The following is a 19,104-nucleotide window of genomic DNA, read 5'->3' as shown; positions in this document are numbered from 1 at the left end:
GAAGGGGTTCCCAAAGACTAGAAAAGGGCAATATGATTCACTGGTAGACAATAGAAAGTTTTTTCTTATTTAACGCACAGCATGGAGAGTAGATGTGAACTGGTTGGAACCAACCTACCTCCACTGCATCTTCTCCCTCCCCATGTGCTATTTACACAATGAGAGAAACAAACAAAACTTGGGCCAATGTACATGCTCCTGGTAATGTGTAGTTTGGCCCGAGATATGAGTCACTGATCTGGCATTGTTGGAAAACAGAATAATGCCCTTTAGGGATGCATTCATAGAAGCACTGATGATATTTCACCTGTAGCACTTTGCCTATTTTTAGTTACCAAATTCTAAACACATCATGAATAAATCAGGGAAGATAGCTGGGAGCATCACAAAGATACAAAATGGTTTGTTGTAATAGATGACATAAAAGAGAAAGAAGTGGGAAAGAGGTTGTTTCAGTCATGCTGCCAGAGAGGAGAGTGAAAATAAGAGATGAGGAAAGAACAAGCAGCAATGGTTTTTCTGCTTCTGGCCACCTATGTCTTCAGCATGTTAACTGTTGCCGCAGATTACTCCAGCTCAGTTCATTTATTCAACGTTATTGCATGGTGTCCATTTGAAATGCAGACACACAGAGACTGCTTCATGAGAAAGGTCATTTATGCACTTGCCCATCATAGAGATCAGGAAAAAAGTTCAGCTCCCAGGAAAAAAAGGATCCTCTGTGTAGCATATTTGTCATGGGTATTTCCACCATGTTCAATTGTTAAATACAGCCCAGCAGGCAGTGAACTAGCATAGGCTGGGTGGCTGTCCATGGATTCACATACCACTTCTGCCAGCCACCTCAGTCAATCTCTAGCTCGCCATTCTTTCTTTGCCACTTCCCTGCTATTAAGCTAATTTTAAAAAGCTGGAAGAGGAAAATTGAAGTATGTTGGAAGAAAGTGTGGTGGCCGAGAGCATCCCCCAGGAAACACTCTTGCCACCACTCTTTCTCCCAACAAACTCCACACACTCCAACACACTCTCTTCCTACTTTTCGAAATTAGCTTAATAGCAGGAAGAGGTGATGGAGGTGGAGGAGGAATGAAGAGGTAAGTGTGCAAAACAAGGGGAGGCATGCAACCTCAGGCATGCAAGGGTGGAGCTCGGGCCAGACCTGCAGCCCAGTGCGATGTTTAAAGTTATACTGCAATTATATCAGTTTATCAATATTAGTGTTTAAGTTGCATAACGTACAATCCAGTTAAGGCAGAGTCTTGCTTCATGATAAAGACACTGGCTATGAGTCTGAAGAAGCACAAACTGAAATGTCACATAGACATTTTAGAACACTCTGTGGTCAGAGTATAGAAACAAACAAAAACATTAAAATAGATGCCTTTTTCAGAACATATGGGACACAACAGATGTAAAGAACCAGCAAGTGCTAAAGTGTGGCTACAACTTTCTATTTGAAAATAAAACTATCACAAACATGGATAATCTGAGCAGATTTGGGGAATCTGCCCCTTGAGTCATTTCAGAAGGTTCCATCCAAAGTGGATGCCACTTGGACCCTTTAAGGCAGGGGTGCTCAATAGGTAGATCGCGATCTACCGGTAGATCGCGAGGCAAAATGATTAGATCGCGGAGTGCCGACCCCCCCCCTTCAGGTGCCTCTGGGAGGAAATGCCGGGAGTAAGGCCCATTGTACTCAATGGGGCTTACTCCCAGGTAAGTGTGGCTAGGATTGCAGCCTCACAGCCTAATCCTAGGCATGTCTACTCAGGAGTAAGTCCTGTTATACTCAGTGGGGCTCAAGGTACACCAACATACACTGTACACATAAATGTTATATGTTATGATGGCGCGAACATTGTAAAAAAAACTCTGGTAGATCTCCGGGCCTTGCTGGGTTTCAAAGTAGCTCTCGAGCCAAAAAAGTGTGAGCACCCCTGCTTTAAGGCTTCTATGCTATTGCATGCAGCAGTGATATGGTCATATCACATCAGGATACAGGAGCCCAACTGAATCCACTTAAAAGTCTGGATTAATTTTCTGGTCATCCAAGGGATATCTGGGAAATCAATCCATCTATCAGACAAGCTGTCATATTGCAGGGTGGGGAAATGCCATCCCTAGTGCTGAGAAGCCATGTGCTTGCTAGAATTTTATTTCATAGGAGTTTAATGGCCATGTGAACCTCCCCCACCAAATTCCTGGGAATTGTAGTATGTCGGGATGCCAAGAACTATCAGAAGTCTCTAGACTTGCTGTGGAATGACTGATGGAGGTGGGAGAAAATGATAAAGAAATAAAAGCACCTAAAACTGCTTTCTGCACTTTCAGAAAATACCAAAATCCACCAAAAAAAAAAAAAAAGTTTCATCCCACCTCTACTGATAAAGCATCTAATTAAGGCCCAATCCTATCCAACGTTCCAGCACCAATGCAGCTATAGTGCAGCCCCGAGGCAAGGGAACAAATTATCTCTTACCCTGAGGCCTTCATGACTGCCCCCCACAGTCATGGTGGCACAGCTGCATCCGTGCTGAAAAGTTAGATAGGATTGGGCCCTAAGTCTCTAGTATAGATATGCCCTGAGTTGTTTTAGAATTAGCAAGCAACTGTCAGGTATTTTTCCCATTAAAATAAAGTGAAAGGGAAGGGAAATCGTCAGAGCTGCAGCAGGGGTAAACTCCTAAATATTATGTACCCTGCGAGGGTTTTTACCCCATTTTGGACCACCAAATTTGCTATTTTTAGGGGAAAGGTAAGGATATAAATGTTTTAAAATAAATACATATTTAACAATATACTGAGGGTGGCATTTACACATTCCTGGTTACATGGACCCCAAACACAGGCACATAAGTGCAGGAAAATGATGGTGCTCCTAAGCTGTCACTTGAATCACTGTGGTTCTCACCAGCGGTGAAAGGCTGAGAACTCCTGATTTACTGAATCCTGTCATTTCAGTGGATTGGACATGACAACTGGAGACCACTTCCAAGCCTGAGATTCTGGTTCTAGGAAGTGATCTTTGCTAGTACTCACACTGACATCAATGGGAGGTGTACACTGGGAACGAGAACAGAGTATGGCTCACAGTTATCATAAACGTACCTTACCCATCTCAGATCCACTAATAACAAACACATATTCAGAAAGCAAATACATATTGTTATAGATGGAGTCAGACCCACATTAAAATGACATATCTCTGTCCAACTAAATAAGGAACAGCGGCCAAATCCATTTCTATAACAATCTGTGATCTCACATGTTTTGATGAAATACATCAAATAAAATGAGAGACGGGAAAAGGCATGTTTGCCGTATTGCTAAACTGTAGGAGAAACTGAACCAAAATTCATGCTTCAACTCATTCTTTAGAAGGACATGTTAGGTTTTCAAAATCATTGTACACAGATTGTCTTCATGTCAGCATGTTTGTTCAGTACTTTGAGTCCCTCGTTTCCAAAAATGAGACCCAGTGAGGCTGATGGCTCCCTGGAAGTCACATGTTGTTGGGAAAAGGCTTCCAGTTATAGCTTGGATTTGTTTGGACTGGTTGCAGTTACTCCATCACAAGGAAGCATTTCACTCTCTAAATGCTTAAGCAACCCATTTCAAATTATTACTTCAATGCTCTTGCACAAGGCTGAGCCATTATATTTAAAAACTGTTCCAGAGTTATACTTGATTTAGTGTGCCTCTAGTACAATACAGTATGTTTAGCTGGCATCAGTGGAACACTTGTGCTCAGAGTCATGCTTAAGAAGGTTTTCAAAGCAGAGATTGGAAAAGAGCACGTGGATTTCAGGGCAGCAATAAAGCTATAAATTGCTTGCTTTTATGGGCCATGATGAATGAATCTGAGAAATGGCAAAACTCATCTAAGCAAAAGGACACAGTTTAGAGTGCAACTTCTAGGATATGGTGATTTGGATTATTCCCATAAACACAGCTGTCCTCCTTAGTGACTACCCAAATGTATGACGGCTTGCACACAGCCTCCCACACTGTAATTGGTCTAGGTATTTGAGGAGCACTAAATCAGTCAGCTGAATTCCTCTGTTATCATAGCCAGATTTCCTTCCCTCCCAGTCTTGATATAATGCCTATAATGATGAGATGCCCTTGGCCATTTTCATCAACCATGACAACAGCAGAGACTGAAACCAAAACTCACACCTTAAGTACGCACTTGAAAAAGGGAAATGATATCACGTGTTTCTGAGCAAGATGGAAACACCTGCAACAGGCAAAAACACAAAACAAAATCCTATGATACAATCACCAACTGAGCATACGGCTTTGGATTGCAAAAGAATTAGAGAAATATCATTACTTTAACTACTTGAACACTTGACACTATAAAGTAGAAGCAACAAAACATTATTATCACATCAGTTGTTAAGTCAATGAGACTCTCATACATTAAAATACACGGGATGCAATGAATGGTTTGGGACCACTGAGTGCAGCAAAGTTGCTAACGCTACGTATGTACAGGTCTGATGAGCTACTTGGATGGGAGACGATAAAAGATAATACAAGTACTACCTCAGTATCTGCGAATTTAACACACCGCGGATGTCAGGGTCGCCATTTAAACGCCCTTTTAAAAAAACTGAGAAAATTGCACTTACCTTTGCACGGCCAAACTGTACATTTCCAAGCCTCTCTTGGCTAAAGATATTACTAATGACCCACTTCCGAGTCACGTGGAGGTTCCCACTTCCTTCCAGGGCACCGCAGAATGCATCACACATCAACCCTGGGAAGAGTCGGGAACCTCCGCATAACCCAGAAGTGGGTCTTTTTTTTTGCTATTTTTAGCCAAGAGAGGCTTGAAAACCACTTGGTTTAACCATGTAAGAAGTGTGATTTTTCCCTCAGTCTGAGCTCCGCAGAGGCAGCAAGTGGACGCACGCTACCTCTGGGAAGCTCAGACTACCTTCTGGAGGGGAGAGGAGCATCTCCTTCCCTACGGAGTGACTGGATTGCGTCAAGCACCACTTTACAACAGGGATCGCAGTCCCAATCCCTGTCGTTAAGTGGCACACAACTGTATATGATACTGTACAACGATGTAGAAGGTACTCATTTGTTATTTTCTGCTGCAGAATTAAAAGGGAAAGAAGTGAACAAATCCAATGGCATGGTCCATCACAGGTTACATGTCATGATGACTATATGCAACCTCCAGGTTTTTGAGGTAGCCAATCTCTGAATGCCAGGTACAAGGAAATGGCAACAGGATACAGGTATCTTGTTATCCTGTGTGCTCCCAGAGGTATCTGGTGGAGCAGTGTGAGATATAGGAAACTGGACTAGATGAGTCCTTGGCCTGATCCAGCACCACTTATGTTCTTATGGTCTCAAGGTTCTTTGTGTGTATTTTTGTGTCCTGGCAAGCACTAAACTGCTTCTTTCTAACAAACAAACATGCAATAACATTAATTTTTAAAGTTAAGATAAAAGTATTAAGTCCACCGCACCTTTACATCGCTCACAGCACATTCCTCTCTGTTTAATGACCAGAGCACAGTTCTTGGAAAGTACCGGACACTTCTCTCGTTTACATGTCACTTCCTTGTTCTGTGGGGAGGAAAAGCAGACAGCGTTGAAAGCAGCTACCGAAGCTCTATCTCCTTTTTGAGCCACAAAGGAAGAGTGCAATGAATTTAAATTTGGAAAATCTTGCCTCCACTGGACAAGCAATTTTTGGGAACTAGAGAGGTCATTATGAGATCTTCACACAGACAGGCAGAGTTTTACCCTCTTGACACATATGCAACAGAGGAGAGTGAAAAAACTGGGGAGAAAGGGAGCAATGGCAACTCTAGAAAGGAGGCTGAACCTAGATAAAGTTATGCCAAAGGAAACATGTGACTCATTCCATGCTAATGTTACTTTTTGGTATACTTTAGAAATGATAATATTTATGTAAACTGTAGCTGGAAGTATTAGAATACCTGGTTTAGGACTTCCTTGTGTGAACAAAAATATTTGGCCACAACTGTTCACTAGGTCTACATATTACAGTTAGTTTAAAAAAAAAAAAAAAAGGTCTAAATTTCCAACCCAAATAAAGACAAAGATGGCTTGAATGAACTTCATTCTTTGAAAGAAATTTTTTTAAAAACCACACAATACTAAAACTACAAAGCAACCAACATTAAATATTTGCAAGCCCTTATTGATTTCAACAGTACAGAATCAAGCACACAATTAATATCCCTATTTTTTTAAAAAAGTTCAACTTTGTCTAAGTTGGGTTCCTTATTTTTAAGCACTTTGTATATTCTTCCATCTCATTGCTACAGCAGAATGGGAGTCCCTTCCTTACCGTCGTCTTTCAGCAGTTTTCAAACTCTCAGGGAGAGTATGAGCCGCTCAAAGTTCTTGCAGGGGGAAGACAGCGGCGCAATCCCTAGGATTGCATCACTCAGGGAGCTGCAGGGGCTTGGCTGTACTTACCAGAGCTTCCTGCAGCCTCCCAAGGGCGCAGCGAGCCCTGCGTGACCTTCTGCAGAGCTCCCCAAAGCTTCAAAAGCAAAAGTGGAGCGATTGCACCCCACCTCCGCAAAACCAGAAGTGGAGCTCAATCACTCCACTTTCACTTCTTAAGCGTTCAGGAACCCTGCAGACGGTCGTGCAGGGCTCCCTGCATTCCAAGGAGACTGCAGGAGGCTCTGGTAAGTACAGCCAAGCACCTGTAGTCCCCTGAGCAACACAATCCTGGGGATCGCGTTGCTGCCTCCTCCCTGCCTCCGCCTCGCTGCCCCCAATCTCTAAGGGGGCAGAGATCAGGGCCCTCAGGCTGGGGCATCACAACACCCCAGTTTGAAAACCCATGCTCTATTCCATACTGCTCCAGGGAAGGCCTGAATGAACAACAAAGCTAGGATGAATGATATAGTTTTTGGGGTCTTTTTAAAGATGGAAAGAAAAAGATTAAAGAAGCCTAAGAAAGTGAATCCTGATTAAGCACCACTGAAATCAATGAAACAATTTACTAGTCGACTAATTTGCTGCTTTTTATTGTTCTCACATTATGATTTTATGCATGCTAATTATTTTGTTTGATGCACCAATTTTATTTTAATGAGTTAGGGTCCATAACTGATATGGAACTAAAACTGAACTGTAAGTAACTGTGAAGCACCATGAACGACAAGCGCCAAACTTTTGCTCAGAATGGTCCTGGAGATGCTTGACAATAATATCATTGCTAGGCACCTCCTACGCAGTTGGGATTGATAGTGCCCCAACTGTTTGTCAGCAGGAGCTGATGAGAGCTCAGCACTGGTATCTGTCCTTAAAAAGGGGATGAAAGGAAGGAAGATAGGGAGAAAAGAAGGAGGGAGGAGAGGAGGGAAAGGGGGAGGAGGTGAAAGAAGAATCAGCAAAAAGGAAACAAAGGAAGAAGAACAAAAGGACCTGAGAAGGAGGACAGAAGGGAGAAGTCTTGGGAAGGAAAGGTGTGCAATCTAGGAGCATAGCACATGACATGTAGAATACATAGACATGTAGAATACTGCCAGAAGGGAGCCTAGATTAATAGGGTTTTTTCCTGATCCACCCAAAAGGGAGTGAGGTGGAGCAGTCACATCCTAGGCAGGAGAACTGAGGGGCTTCCCTCTTTATGGGCATTCCCAGTGGTTCTCACACATTTAGCACCGGGACCCACTTTTCAGAATGAGAATCTGTCAGGACCCACTGAAAGTGATGTCACGACCGAAAGTGACATCATCAAGCAGGAAAATTTTTAACAATCCTAGACTGCAATCCTACCTGAACTTACTCAAGAGTAAGTTCCATTTACTATCATTGTTAAAAGAATATACAGAGTAGTCTGGTCTGTAACATTTCCCCAAATGCAGTCACATACCATGGTAGCATCAAGTCTAATATATTAAAAATAAAATATTGAAATGAATGGGGACCCATCTGAAATTGGCTCGCTACCCACCTAGTGGGTCCTGACCCACAGTTTGAGAAACACTGCCCTAGAGACAAGAGACAGCCTGCTAAAAAGGACCCTGGAGCCCATCAAGTCAAAAAAGTTAGCTGGGCTCTGCAATCCCTCCACTCCCCTTAAGGCGTGGACAGGCTGAGAACCACCTAATCTGACTCAGGAACTATCAGAGTGAAAGAATTTCTGGGCAATGGAACTCTTTATGAGACCTGAGGCCCATTCCTAACTTGCGCTGGAGAAGGCAGGCCAGCAGGCCTGCTCTGCATCCAGCACAAGCTTAGGGCCAAAAGCAGCACAACCCAAAGCAAGGGAAATCTTTCCTCTTACCCCATGTTGCACTGCAGTGGCACCAATGGGTCCACTCAGATCTGTGCCACCTGATAAGGTGGCGCAGATCCAAGCAGAACGGATCAGCCAGGGGCCGCGCCTTGCTGCTTGGGAACTGGTTCAGAATTCGGCATAACTGCCGGATCCTGGCCCTGCCTCCTGCTCCCTGCCCACTCCTGGGAACACCTGCTGTCCACCCTTCCCAGCTCCAAAATGCCCCCTCCCCATGCCCCTCCAGACCCCTGTGTCAGCTGAGCTCAGCCAACACAAACTTACCCTGCCAGGCCTGGATCCAGTGTGGGGAGGCCAGCACAACTCCTTGTACTGGCCTTTCTGACTCCTAAGTCAGCGCAAACGTTCCTTATGGCACGTTTGTGACACCCTCCAGTTGTCGCAAGTGACTTGCGCCGGCCTAACCCAGGGCTTAGGATTGCACTCTGAGGTGAAAACATCCTACTCTGTGTTAGCCATCCCTATGGGATTTTGTTTTGCTTTACATAAATTAGTGGAATATATCTCTCTTCTTTGGAGTCCTGTAATAATGCCATAGACCCATCATCAGGATGTGAAACTCCTCCTGTGGGATGGGGGCAGGAGTCATGATGACAACATCATATTCTATTGCAGAATTACTCTTCAAGTTTGAGGTTTCCTTTTAAAGCAAACTCAAATATAAAAATGCACCAGGCCTGGGCTGCCAGTGTGATTAAAGAACCTCATCAAAAACTATCAAAGTAACAGGCTTATTCCACAACAGTGTCCAATCAACTTAAAATAGTAATAATGTAGTATTTCATAGTCATTCTCAGTAATGCTTACAACCGCCCTGTAAAGTAGGTGAGTATAATTATCTCCATATTGCAGGTGGTGGGCTGAGGTTGAGAGAACAAGTAGCTTGTAAAGCACCTAGGGTGTCTTGGGATGAAGCAAGATTTGAACAGGAGACCTCACAGCTTAGCCTCTTTGATTCACAGGAACATAAGAAAAGTGTGGCTGGATCAGGCCAAAGGCCATCTAATGCAACACACTGGTTTCCAAAGTGGCCTTCCTGCTACCTCTGGGAAGACTAGGCGCAAAGGAAGAATGCGTACTTCTTCCCCACCGTTGCTCCCCTACAATTGCTACTCAGATGCATACTGCAGATGAATCTGGAGGTGGTGCAAAGCATCATGACTAGCAGCCATTGACAGACTTTGTCCAATCCTCTTAAATGCCTTCTAAGCTAGTGGCCATCAGCACATCATGTGCTGGTGAATTCCACAGGTTAATCATGAGCAGTGAAAGAAAAGTGCTCCATTTTTTCCACCTTAAATCTTCCACTAATCAGTTTTATTGGATTATCCCTAGTCTTAGTGTGGTGTGAGAGGAAGAAAAACATTCTCTCCACACCATACATCATTTCATAAGTAGCAAACATATCCCCCTTCCCCATCACCTTTTTTCCCCCAAGCTAAAAAGTCCTAAATGTTGTCACTTTTCCTTGAAGACACTCCAGCCCTCTGACCATTTTGGTTGTCCTCTTTTGCAGCAGCTCTCTGGAGCCACATTATTTTTAAATTAAAATCTGTAAATTAGCTTAGCCCCCCGCCTCCCAAGACAATGATATCATGTTCTGTATTGCCCTCAGAGCACAAAATGTGACACGCTCCTACCGTAATCTATGAAAATCTATGACAAATATATTTTAATGCCACAATATAAATCTTGAAAATAGTTTAAATTACATTATTTAGCTTGCTGCCAGTAATGAAATCTGGGTGTCAAAGGCAAGTGATGGCAGCAAGTCTGCTAATAAATAGTAAAAACAGCAAACCACAATTTTTAAGCTTCCCTAGCTGCTTAGCTTCCACCTAGCCCTGCACCACTTCTTTTTCGGAAATAAAACTTTACTACTGGAAATTCCTTCTGTAAACACAGCAGAGGGCCCTCTCTGCAGCAAGTCCCACCTATAATTACTGGTTTGGTCCATTACATGACACAGAATCCCATTTACCAGATGCCACTGTCCACCTAAGTAGATCGTATGGCCTAATTAGAGAACCCCAAAAGGGGGAAAATCAAAGGGTAAAGAAAAATGTCAATCATAAAACTGAGTCACAGAGAGGCTATGCTCTTCATTTCTTTGTTTCCTACAGCCAGAGCCAAGGTACTTTTGAAAGATAGCTTAAATTTTTTGCTATATGTGAGCCTCTTGAGCTTGTTTAAAGGGGGAAAAATACCCTCCCAACTCTCACATTCTGTCTTCTGCAAGTTCGTGTCTATTTTGTTATAACATATGATTCATTATCCTTCACCAGGCCAAATCTGCAATTATTTCAACTGCAGTGACTGTAAAGTATGAGCAGGAAGAATTTGAGTTCTCAGATGGAGGATCAGCTGCTGTCAGAATACTGCCTATTGTCAAAATGATTCACTCATGTGTTCTTCTGGCTGTTTTCACACTACTCTACAGTTGCAAATACTTAGCCATAAATCTGGGTTACCTGAACAGCTGCTCATCTCTACTGCTTCTCTGTTGCAATTCTGAATTGGCTCAATGCAGGCATCGCATACTATGTGAAACTGACTCTGTAACATCAGGGCCAAATTCTGCTTTCTCTTGCACGAAAGTAAACTCCCAAGAAAGGCACCTCTAGCTCCAAAGGTTCACTCTTAGAGATATTCACTGACTACTAAATTGCAATAAAGCAGTGGTTTCCAAACTGAGGGTCACAATCTGATTTTTGGTGAGTTGTGAAGGGCAGAACCTCCATAGGTAATGGCAATACCAGATAACTCATTGCCTCAAGCCCTGAGGCTATTCAAAAATCAGATAGCTGCTAACTACCTTGCAAAAAAACTCAGCTTCTGGAGTTTGCAAGACAACTGCTAATTGTCCTGCAAAGAGCTCAGCTCCTGGGATTTGCAAGGAGCTGAGCTCCTGCAGTTTGGAAGCCTTTGTAAATATAGTGAGATAAATGTGCCTCAGAAGATAAATAATTTTTTTTAAAAAACAGACTTTTAAAAAAATTTTCTGGTGAGAAAGTGAGAAAAGAAGGTGAGAATTCACTGTTCATTAAGGCTGCTTCATGATGAGAAATGGACTGCGTTTTTATAATTAAAAAAAAGCAAATAAATTATTACTTACAAGTAAATAAATAAAAATATTATTTCTTTCCTTTTTGGGGGGGTACACTCAGGTGAGTCCCGATAAGAGTGTCATTTTAAAAGGTTTTTGAACCACTGTACTAAAGCACTGTATTTTAAGATCATTTCAACCTGGGTTCTTTTTCACACTTCGCAACAACTAACAGTCCAATCCTGAGCTGCCCAGGGCGCCCAGCCTCGGCGGCACCAAGAGCGGCTGCCGCTGGATTCTATGCACCTCGGGCTACCACAGATGGCACCTCAGGAGAAGGGAACTTTCATCCCCTTCTGCCAGGTAAGGGAAGCAGCCCCACAATGGGGTTACTCACTTTACCGCCGACCAAAAGGTCGGTGGTAAATTAAAGGCGTTCGTGTAGGATGCCGAGCCCTACACGAACGCCTTGGATCTGGTGGAGCAGAGCTCCACAGACCCGCCTCCCTCCCTCCCTCCCTCCCCCCTCCCCCTGCACGCCTCCCGCCAGCCCCCTCCCCGCCCCGTCATGCCTACCTCCCGCCCTCTCTCCACCCCCGCGGACCACCCCCCTCCCTGAAACGTCTCCTCCCCGCCCCCCTCCCTGCCCCTGCTTACCGTGCTGCAGCTCGGCGGTCCATGAGACCACCAAGCGGTGGAGGCTGGGCGCCCACACCGCACTAGCCCTGCACTAGCCCAGCACCATCCGGTACTGGGCTAGCATGGGTGGTAGCCCAGCAGTGAGGCCCGCAAACGTGCCTTACGGCACATTTGTGACAGTGTGCAGCAGCACGAAGCCAAGGCACTGAGCCCAGGATTGGGCTCTAAAGCAGCACTAGCACACACACACACACACACACACACACACACACACACACAAAGAGTTACTCCCAGTATTTTCTACACAGATGCATTTGTCTCATCTGGTTCATTTAATTCTTCATTAATGATAGTAGCCCAGTATCAGGAAGCCAAGAGTTGGTCAGAGATGAAGGTGCTCTTGAGGAATACTTCCATGTAGTTTGAAATACTGGCAGTTATCCTTCTTCATCTCTCTCACCCATCTATTACAGAACTCAAACAAAACCAATACTGTACAAATGGAAACCATCATGAAGTGAAAGACCAGAATCTGATTTCCACTTCCGTTGCACAATAACCTGAACCCATGATCCAACTGATTAAGGAATCAGTCACGAGCCATATACCTGTATACATACACAAACTGTGTGAACACGTATAGGCTAGAGTTAGACAAAACCCTAGACCAGAGCTTTTCAAACTGGAGCATCGCAACACCCCAGTCTGAGGGCCCTGGCCTCTGCCCCCTTAAGGGGCGAGGTTACTCTGTATATGCTTTTAACAGTGATAGTAAATGGGTCTTACTCCTGGGTAAGTGTGAGTAGGATTGCAGCCTACAATTATTGAAAATTTCCTGTGTGATGATGTAACTTCCAGTCATGACTTCACTTCCAGTGGGTCCGGACAGATTCTCATTCTAAAAAGTGGGTCCTCGTGCTAAAAGCTTGAGAACCACTGTAGCCCATATAGCAACCTAATCATCAGTGTATGTTGTGCTGTTTAGGGGAGACTTTACCCTGTACCTTTTATACATACTTACAAAACTCTTAGGCATACAGAAGTGCCAGAAGATTTGGAAAGCACTGGCATATGACATCCTTTTAGGCATGTGGGACTAGTTCAAAAACAATTTCCAGAGACCAAAATGTGGTCATTTGCCCTTACTGGATTGAGGCAATAATCTGTTTCAATTTTAACAAAGAGAGGTTCACATTGTGGCCTCAACACTCATTTCTACTTTGGCAGAGTGGGGGATATCATAGAGAGGAATTTGGAAAAGAAAAGCAACTGTATAGTTGCCACTAAAGAGCAGTTCCTGAGGTTTTGTTTTTATTCCCCATTTGGAATATAAACATTCCGTGACAACCCTGGATATTTTCCTTAATGCTGTGCTTGTGTTAGGACCCATTCCTGAACCAGCAAAGCTATATCCCATTCACCACATGTAAAGAATGGAAGCTAGAGTTGACTGTTAAGTCCCTTGTTCCTACATGCCACTTCTAAAAATGTTGGGCAGATGTGTAACATAGTAATAGAGAAACGGGGTGCACAGTTCTCTTAAGATCTAAATAACACTGTTATGGAAAGAGGAAGCAAACTTGCTTCTGTGTTTCCTCCCCCTCCCATCTTTCATTTTTGGAAGAAATGAACTCCTACATTCTTGAAGGGAATTATTCAACCTCCAAAGAAGAAGAAATAAAACTTCAAATAAAGTTCACAAAATTGCCTAGGCAATGGAAGGTGAGTGGAGCTGTGTGATGTCAGAGTATCCAACAGCAGCTCGTAACAACTGCAGAATGACATTCTGCATGACCATTGCGCTAGCCTGGGGTATGAATCACAAGTTCCAATTAAAAATATACAGGTGGAGCCTCCATATCTGCAGATTTTGTATCCACGGATATGGTTCAACACGGGTCTCCCGGACCCACGTGAAGCCAGACTTGGCCGCACCTGAACCCTCCAGAGGCGACTGAAGCTGTGCTCCAGTCACCTCTGTAGGGTTTTCTGAAGTCCACAGAGGCAGCACTTGTCCACCTGCTGCTTCTGCAGGCTTCAGAACAGTTATTTCAGGCTGAAAAATGCAACTTTTGGTTTCTTGGAAGTGACGTTTTAATGCCTTTTAAGGGATTCTAAGGCTGGGAGAAGCATTCTGAAGACCGGAGCTCTGCCCCTTCAGAGGGCTTAAGGAACCAAGATTTGATTAACCGTGAATTTCAGCATTCACAGGGGGCCCTCCAACGGCTTCCCCAGGCCTCAGAATGCCTTATATGGCATAAAAATGTCATTTCTGGTGTCCCTCAGGAAACAGGAAGTTGCGTTTTTAGGCCTGAAATGGCCATTCTCCTTCACAATTGTTAAAGGTCCAGGAACCCTAAAGTTGAACGTTTGCCCACCCCTGCATTAAAAAAAAAAAACAGAACAAAAGCCCTATGGCTCCTTCTATGCCTCTTTTTCCCTCTTGAATCCCCATGCTTTGTCTCCCTTCCTCTCTTCTTGCCTTCAAGTCTCTCTTTAAAGTCCACTTCTCAAACAAAACATACCTCAAGCCTTACTGTAACTGATCAGCCACTACCATCAGGGTCTCATCCTACCTAAATGACAGGCAATCCACAACCTCTCTCTTTTGGTTGCAGATGCAAATTTCACAACTCAATCCTATCAAATAGCTGCTGTGGGTCCAAGGAGACCCAAAGGCAATTAGATGGCCTACTAGGAGTTTAAGTAGATTTTTACTTACCTCTCACTGCCCCCCCCCCCACCAATAGCATGCAATACACACATACTGTCAGCAGCTGCATAACAGGATATGGTGGGGAATAAGATTGGGCCAAAAGCCACTTAAAATTGAGAATGGTCTATAACTACTGCATTGAACATCCATCACTAGGAAAATTACACAAGCCTACCAAACAAAAAAACAAAAAAAACACACCTTGTTTTCATTTGCCAAGAATGTTTGAATAAATTTAGGATACTTTGGGGGTGCTGATATTGAAAATGGCATTGGTTTTGCCCAAATGGCTCTAATTTTAGGGATACAGTATAACCACCTTATATGCTGATTAAGAGCCCAATCCTGAGCTCTTTAGTGCCAGTGGTATGAGCATACCGCCAGTGCTGGGTGTTGCAATTGTGCCGTAAGGCATATCTGCAGCCGTTGGCACTAGGCCACCACCAGTCACTGCTGAGCCTCAGCACAGCTCGGAAGGCTGGCCAGTGCTCCAGCCAGTTGTAAGTAGTTTCGGGGTGGGGGGGAGGCAGGGAGTGGGCGGAATGGGGTGGGGGAGGACAGGGTGGGTGAAGGAACCAGCTTTGGAGGGGGTAGGACTGTCAGAGCTCTGCTCAGCCAGATCCTGAACTTCGTGTGAAGCTAGAAGGCCCAACATGGAGCCTCTCAATTCTGCGCTAGCAAAATAGCTGGCACAGTCTTGAGGAGAAGTCCCTTTTGGGGGGCCTGGGACTTCACCCAGTGGAAGGGAACAAAAGTCCCCTCCCCCAAGGAGACTTCCGGCAGTTGCTACAAGGCAGCAGGATGTAGCCATAGCTGCTTTGGCATTGCTGCATGTGGTGTCAGTGCCATCTTTAGGACTCGGCTGCTCAGGAGCTTCCTTATGAGGAAGCTATTTGAATCAGCATATGAGGTGGCTATGCTATACCCCCAAAACTGGAGCCAATCGGGCAAAACCAATGCCATTTTTGGATTCAGCACCCCAAATATACGTAAGAATAGGTCTAATTTTTAAGTCAGCAAAATGTGTGTAGCCCTGTGTAATGTTTTAGTTCAATAGCCCATGGACAACACTGTGATCCTAATTCATATGTATTATTGCCCCTATCCAGGCAAAATGATTGGTAAACATTTATTCTGCAATGGAGTTTTCCTTTACAAACAACTAAAAAAAAAAAAAACTTACCTTCTACCTTTCTAGTCTGACTGATGAAGAGGTCTATACAAGCTAAAAACTTGAATGATTCTCTGCCAACACTCTGTTGGCTCAAGGAAGATATTGAATTACCTATTCTATACTTCAAAAGATCTGCTGAATATTCATCTCTTAAAATAAGCATGTGTAATTCCATTGAAACCTTTGGAGTTGTGCCTGCTTTCTGCTCCAGCTAGATATGGCCCTTAAACCATTCCAGAATATCCTTTGAAAAGTGTTATGGTCTAACATGATTCATACCATGTAGGCTATATCTTCAGAAATGTCATGACCACTAAAACATGATGCGGAAGAAAATGACAGCTCTGTGTATATCATCCCCCCCTCCTCTGCACCACCACCACTTCTGTCCCCCACTCAGATTCAGCAGCGTTGGCAAATCACTGTTTTGTCTATTGTAGTCTGGCATTATAAAAGACAGGTCTCCAAGGCACTCTATATCGAAAGGATAAGGAGATAAAACCTCATCAAACAAGGATTTATTCTTTTGATTTTTGTTCTAATCTGTCTCTCAAAATTTCACTCTTAACTTGTGCCACCAGCCTATTCAATTCTATCTTCTTCCTCCCTTTGTTTTGAAGTGGTGGGGAGAACATGGAGAAGGGGAGTGATTAGGTCAAATGGGCTTTAACCGAAGAGTCCTTTTTTTCCAAATACATTTTACCTTTATCCATAAGACACAACATTTCGGTACTTCCCCCAATTATATGTTTAATGAAGCTAATAGCTAGAACTGCTATTAGCTGTACTGCCAAATCTCAATGTAGTAGACTGTTGACAATGCATTTCAGAAGTTGTTGAAAGCTTCACAGAAACTTCAAAAACACAAACCACTCAGACTGCAAGGTTCGGGAGCCAACATTTTATAAGGCAAGGAGGAGAGGATTTTCTCCCCCTCTTGTTAAAAAAGGATGGACATGTACTTTGGCATCTGTGAGTATAGAAGAAGCAATTGCTCATAAATACAGAAACCATTTTATAAATCATAAACCTAGGAGTCAGGGAAAATCCATAATAGGATCCCAAGATTCATAATAAATAATATGTAATTATATTCATGCAGAACAGTTATTTTAAACAGATGGTTTACAGATTCACATCTGGAATTTTTTTTAATTTCATTTTCATGCATAAACACAAAGAAAGACCATAAATACTAGGCCAGGGACAGGATTTTTTTAAAAAGTGAGCATACTAGGAAGTTCTCCTGCTCAAGGACATTAGTAGTTACTGGAAGCTGAGCACACAGCATACAATGCTACTGTACAGTTAAGTATGACCAGTTCTTTTTCATTAGGGCATTTGCAAGATCACTTACCGGATGTTTGTGTTCTTTTGGGGTGGTGGTGAGGAATACTAGGACGGCGTTTCTAAATGTGATAGTGACACAGAACAAATCCCCTTGTGACTACTTGGCCAGAAATTCAGGGTTCCTCTTGGAATCTGAGTTTTGCTTAAAAATAATGAATTCAGTGAAACACAGGAGAGTCAATATGTGGGGTACTGTTGCAAATCACCAAGTACAGCCCTCAGCCTTGCTCCATGCTGGATTCATTGCTACTTTAACTCCTCATCTTCATGAGCCAATGTCCCAATACTGCCTCAGTTGACTTGTAAAACCATGTTTTCTCAACAGCAGTCTTCTCTTTTCCATGATTGTTAACATTTTTTTCCTAACAGCCCTCAGCTTTTTGAGGCTGCTTCAAGTTGCCCTTCTTCTTTGCCTTTCATCTCAGTTTCCTCCCCCCACCCCACCCCCATCTCTACTATTCCAACCAGGAGCATTCTGGCCAAGAGCACTCAGCCTCCCACCTTCATTCCATCCCTAAACCCTGTGTGAAGTTTCAGCCGACCAAATTAACTTCACAGAAACTGCGCTGTTTGTCAGCCATCTCTCGCTGGCCCTTCACTTTCAGGAGTTAAAAGGGTTATGAACATTTCATTTTCTAACAGAGAATCAGTCAGAGAAAGGGGAGGATCAAAACCAACAGTCCATTATGTAATACTAGCAAAAGTTTATTATGAGACAAGGGGTGCATGAGAAGGCCCACACATTGCAAGGACAAGAAAGGGCATAACACATATCTGTGTTCACAGAAACACATTACATCCCCATGACATCCTTTTCAGTGAAGGTTCAGTTATAGTTGGTATTAAGGTGAGAGCAAGATTACCCGCACCAAGCATACCCCCAAGGGCAGCACTTTTTTTTCTCCATGTATGTGTGGGTGGCAGCAATTCATTTACATGATAGAAAATAAAGGTGCGTACTCAGGGATGCTACTGGCAGGGCTGGCTGAAGCTAGTGGGCTCCCAGCCCAACAGTGCCACCCTCTGCACTGCTGCTACCCCCCAAACTCACACACACCTTATCTGACTTCCTCCACAAGGGCTCTATAAGCAAAGGAAGAAATGAAGAGTGTACTAGGAGAGATTCTACTGCACTCCTCTTTTCCTGCTTCATTTAAAGACCCTGTGCCAGAGGAAGGCACGAGATTTTGGTGTTTCAGTCCTCAGTGCACAATGATCTGGCCCCTTCTCTTCTTCACCTTGTTCCTTAAAGTGCTCAGTAAAGGTGAGAAGGCAACAGAGCAGATTGCTCCACTCCGAAGATCAGAACACAGCAATCTCTCTCCTTCCTCTGCATGGACTCTCTAAACCAGTATTCTTCAATCTATGGGTTGCAACCCCAATGGGGTCACAAAGTCTCATTTGGGGGGTCATGGCAACCTTTCCAAACCTGTGCAAGAGAGGTCTTGAATCCAAACCAATAATGGTACTGCTTCACCAAAACTGAGTTCATCAGCACAGCAAATCCCTGCCCAGCCTTTTCTCACTGTCTTGCCCTGCAGCTCCTAAGGCCAGCCCTGCTCATGCTTCTACCTCACAGGGTTGCTGTGAAGACTCGTGGGAGAAAACGATGGGTGGGGGTGGGCAGTAACGGGAGCAGGGTGGAAGGATGAAGGGAACGGGATTGACAATGCGTCCCCAGTCTCATTATTTATTTATTCTTTATTTATTGAGAGTGTGGAAAGGGCATGAAAAGGGTTGAAGACCACTGCTCTAAACAAAGTAGGAAATGCAGAGCATGCCAAGACCAATCCCAGTATTTCCTGCTTCACTGAAAAAGCCCAAGTAGAGGAAGGGACAGGTAAGGAAGTTGGCTCCATCCGTGGTGG

The 19,104-nt window shown here is 43.8% G+C and overlaps 1 protein-coding gene across 1 annotated transcript in view; it reads right to left on the bottom strand.

Moving 5' to 3' along the window:
• BMPER (BMP binding endothelial regulator) overlaps window positions 1-19,104 on the bottom strand; it is a gene marked incomplete at its 5' end in the record, with an annotated part of 206,990 nt that overhangs the window by 154,204 nt on the left and 33,682 nt on the right. The window contains one exon of the mRNA XM_066628674.1: window positions 5,490-5,589. Coding sequence (XP_066484771.1) covers window positions 5,490-5,589 — 100 coding nt within the window. The remainder of the gene's footprint in view (window positions 1-5,489; window positions 5,590-19,104) is intronic.

Source organism: Tiliqua scincoides, chromosome 5, assembly GCF_035046505.1.
Source record: "Tiliqua scincoides isolate rTilSci1 chromosome 5, rTilSci1.hap2, whole genome shotgun sequence".
In the NCBI taxonomy this organism is placed as follows: domain Eukaryota; kingdom Metazoa; phylum Chordata; class Lepidosauria; order Squamata; family Scincidae; genus Tiliqua; species Tiliqua scincoides.
The sequence above is the reverse complement of the archived record's forward strand: the minus strand, read 5'-3'. Positions and strand labels throughout refer to the sequence as shown.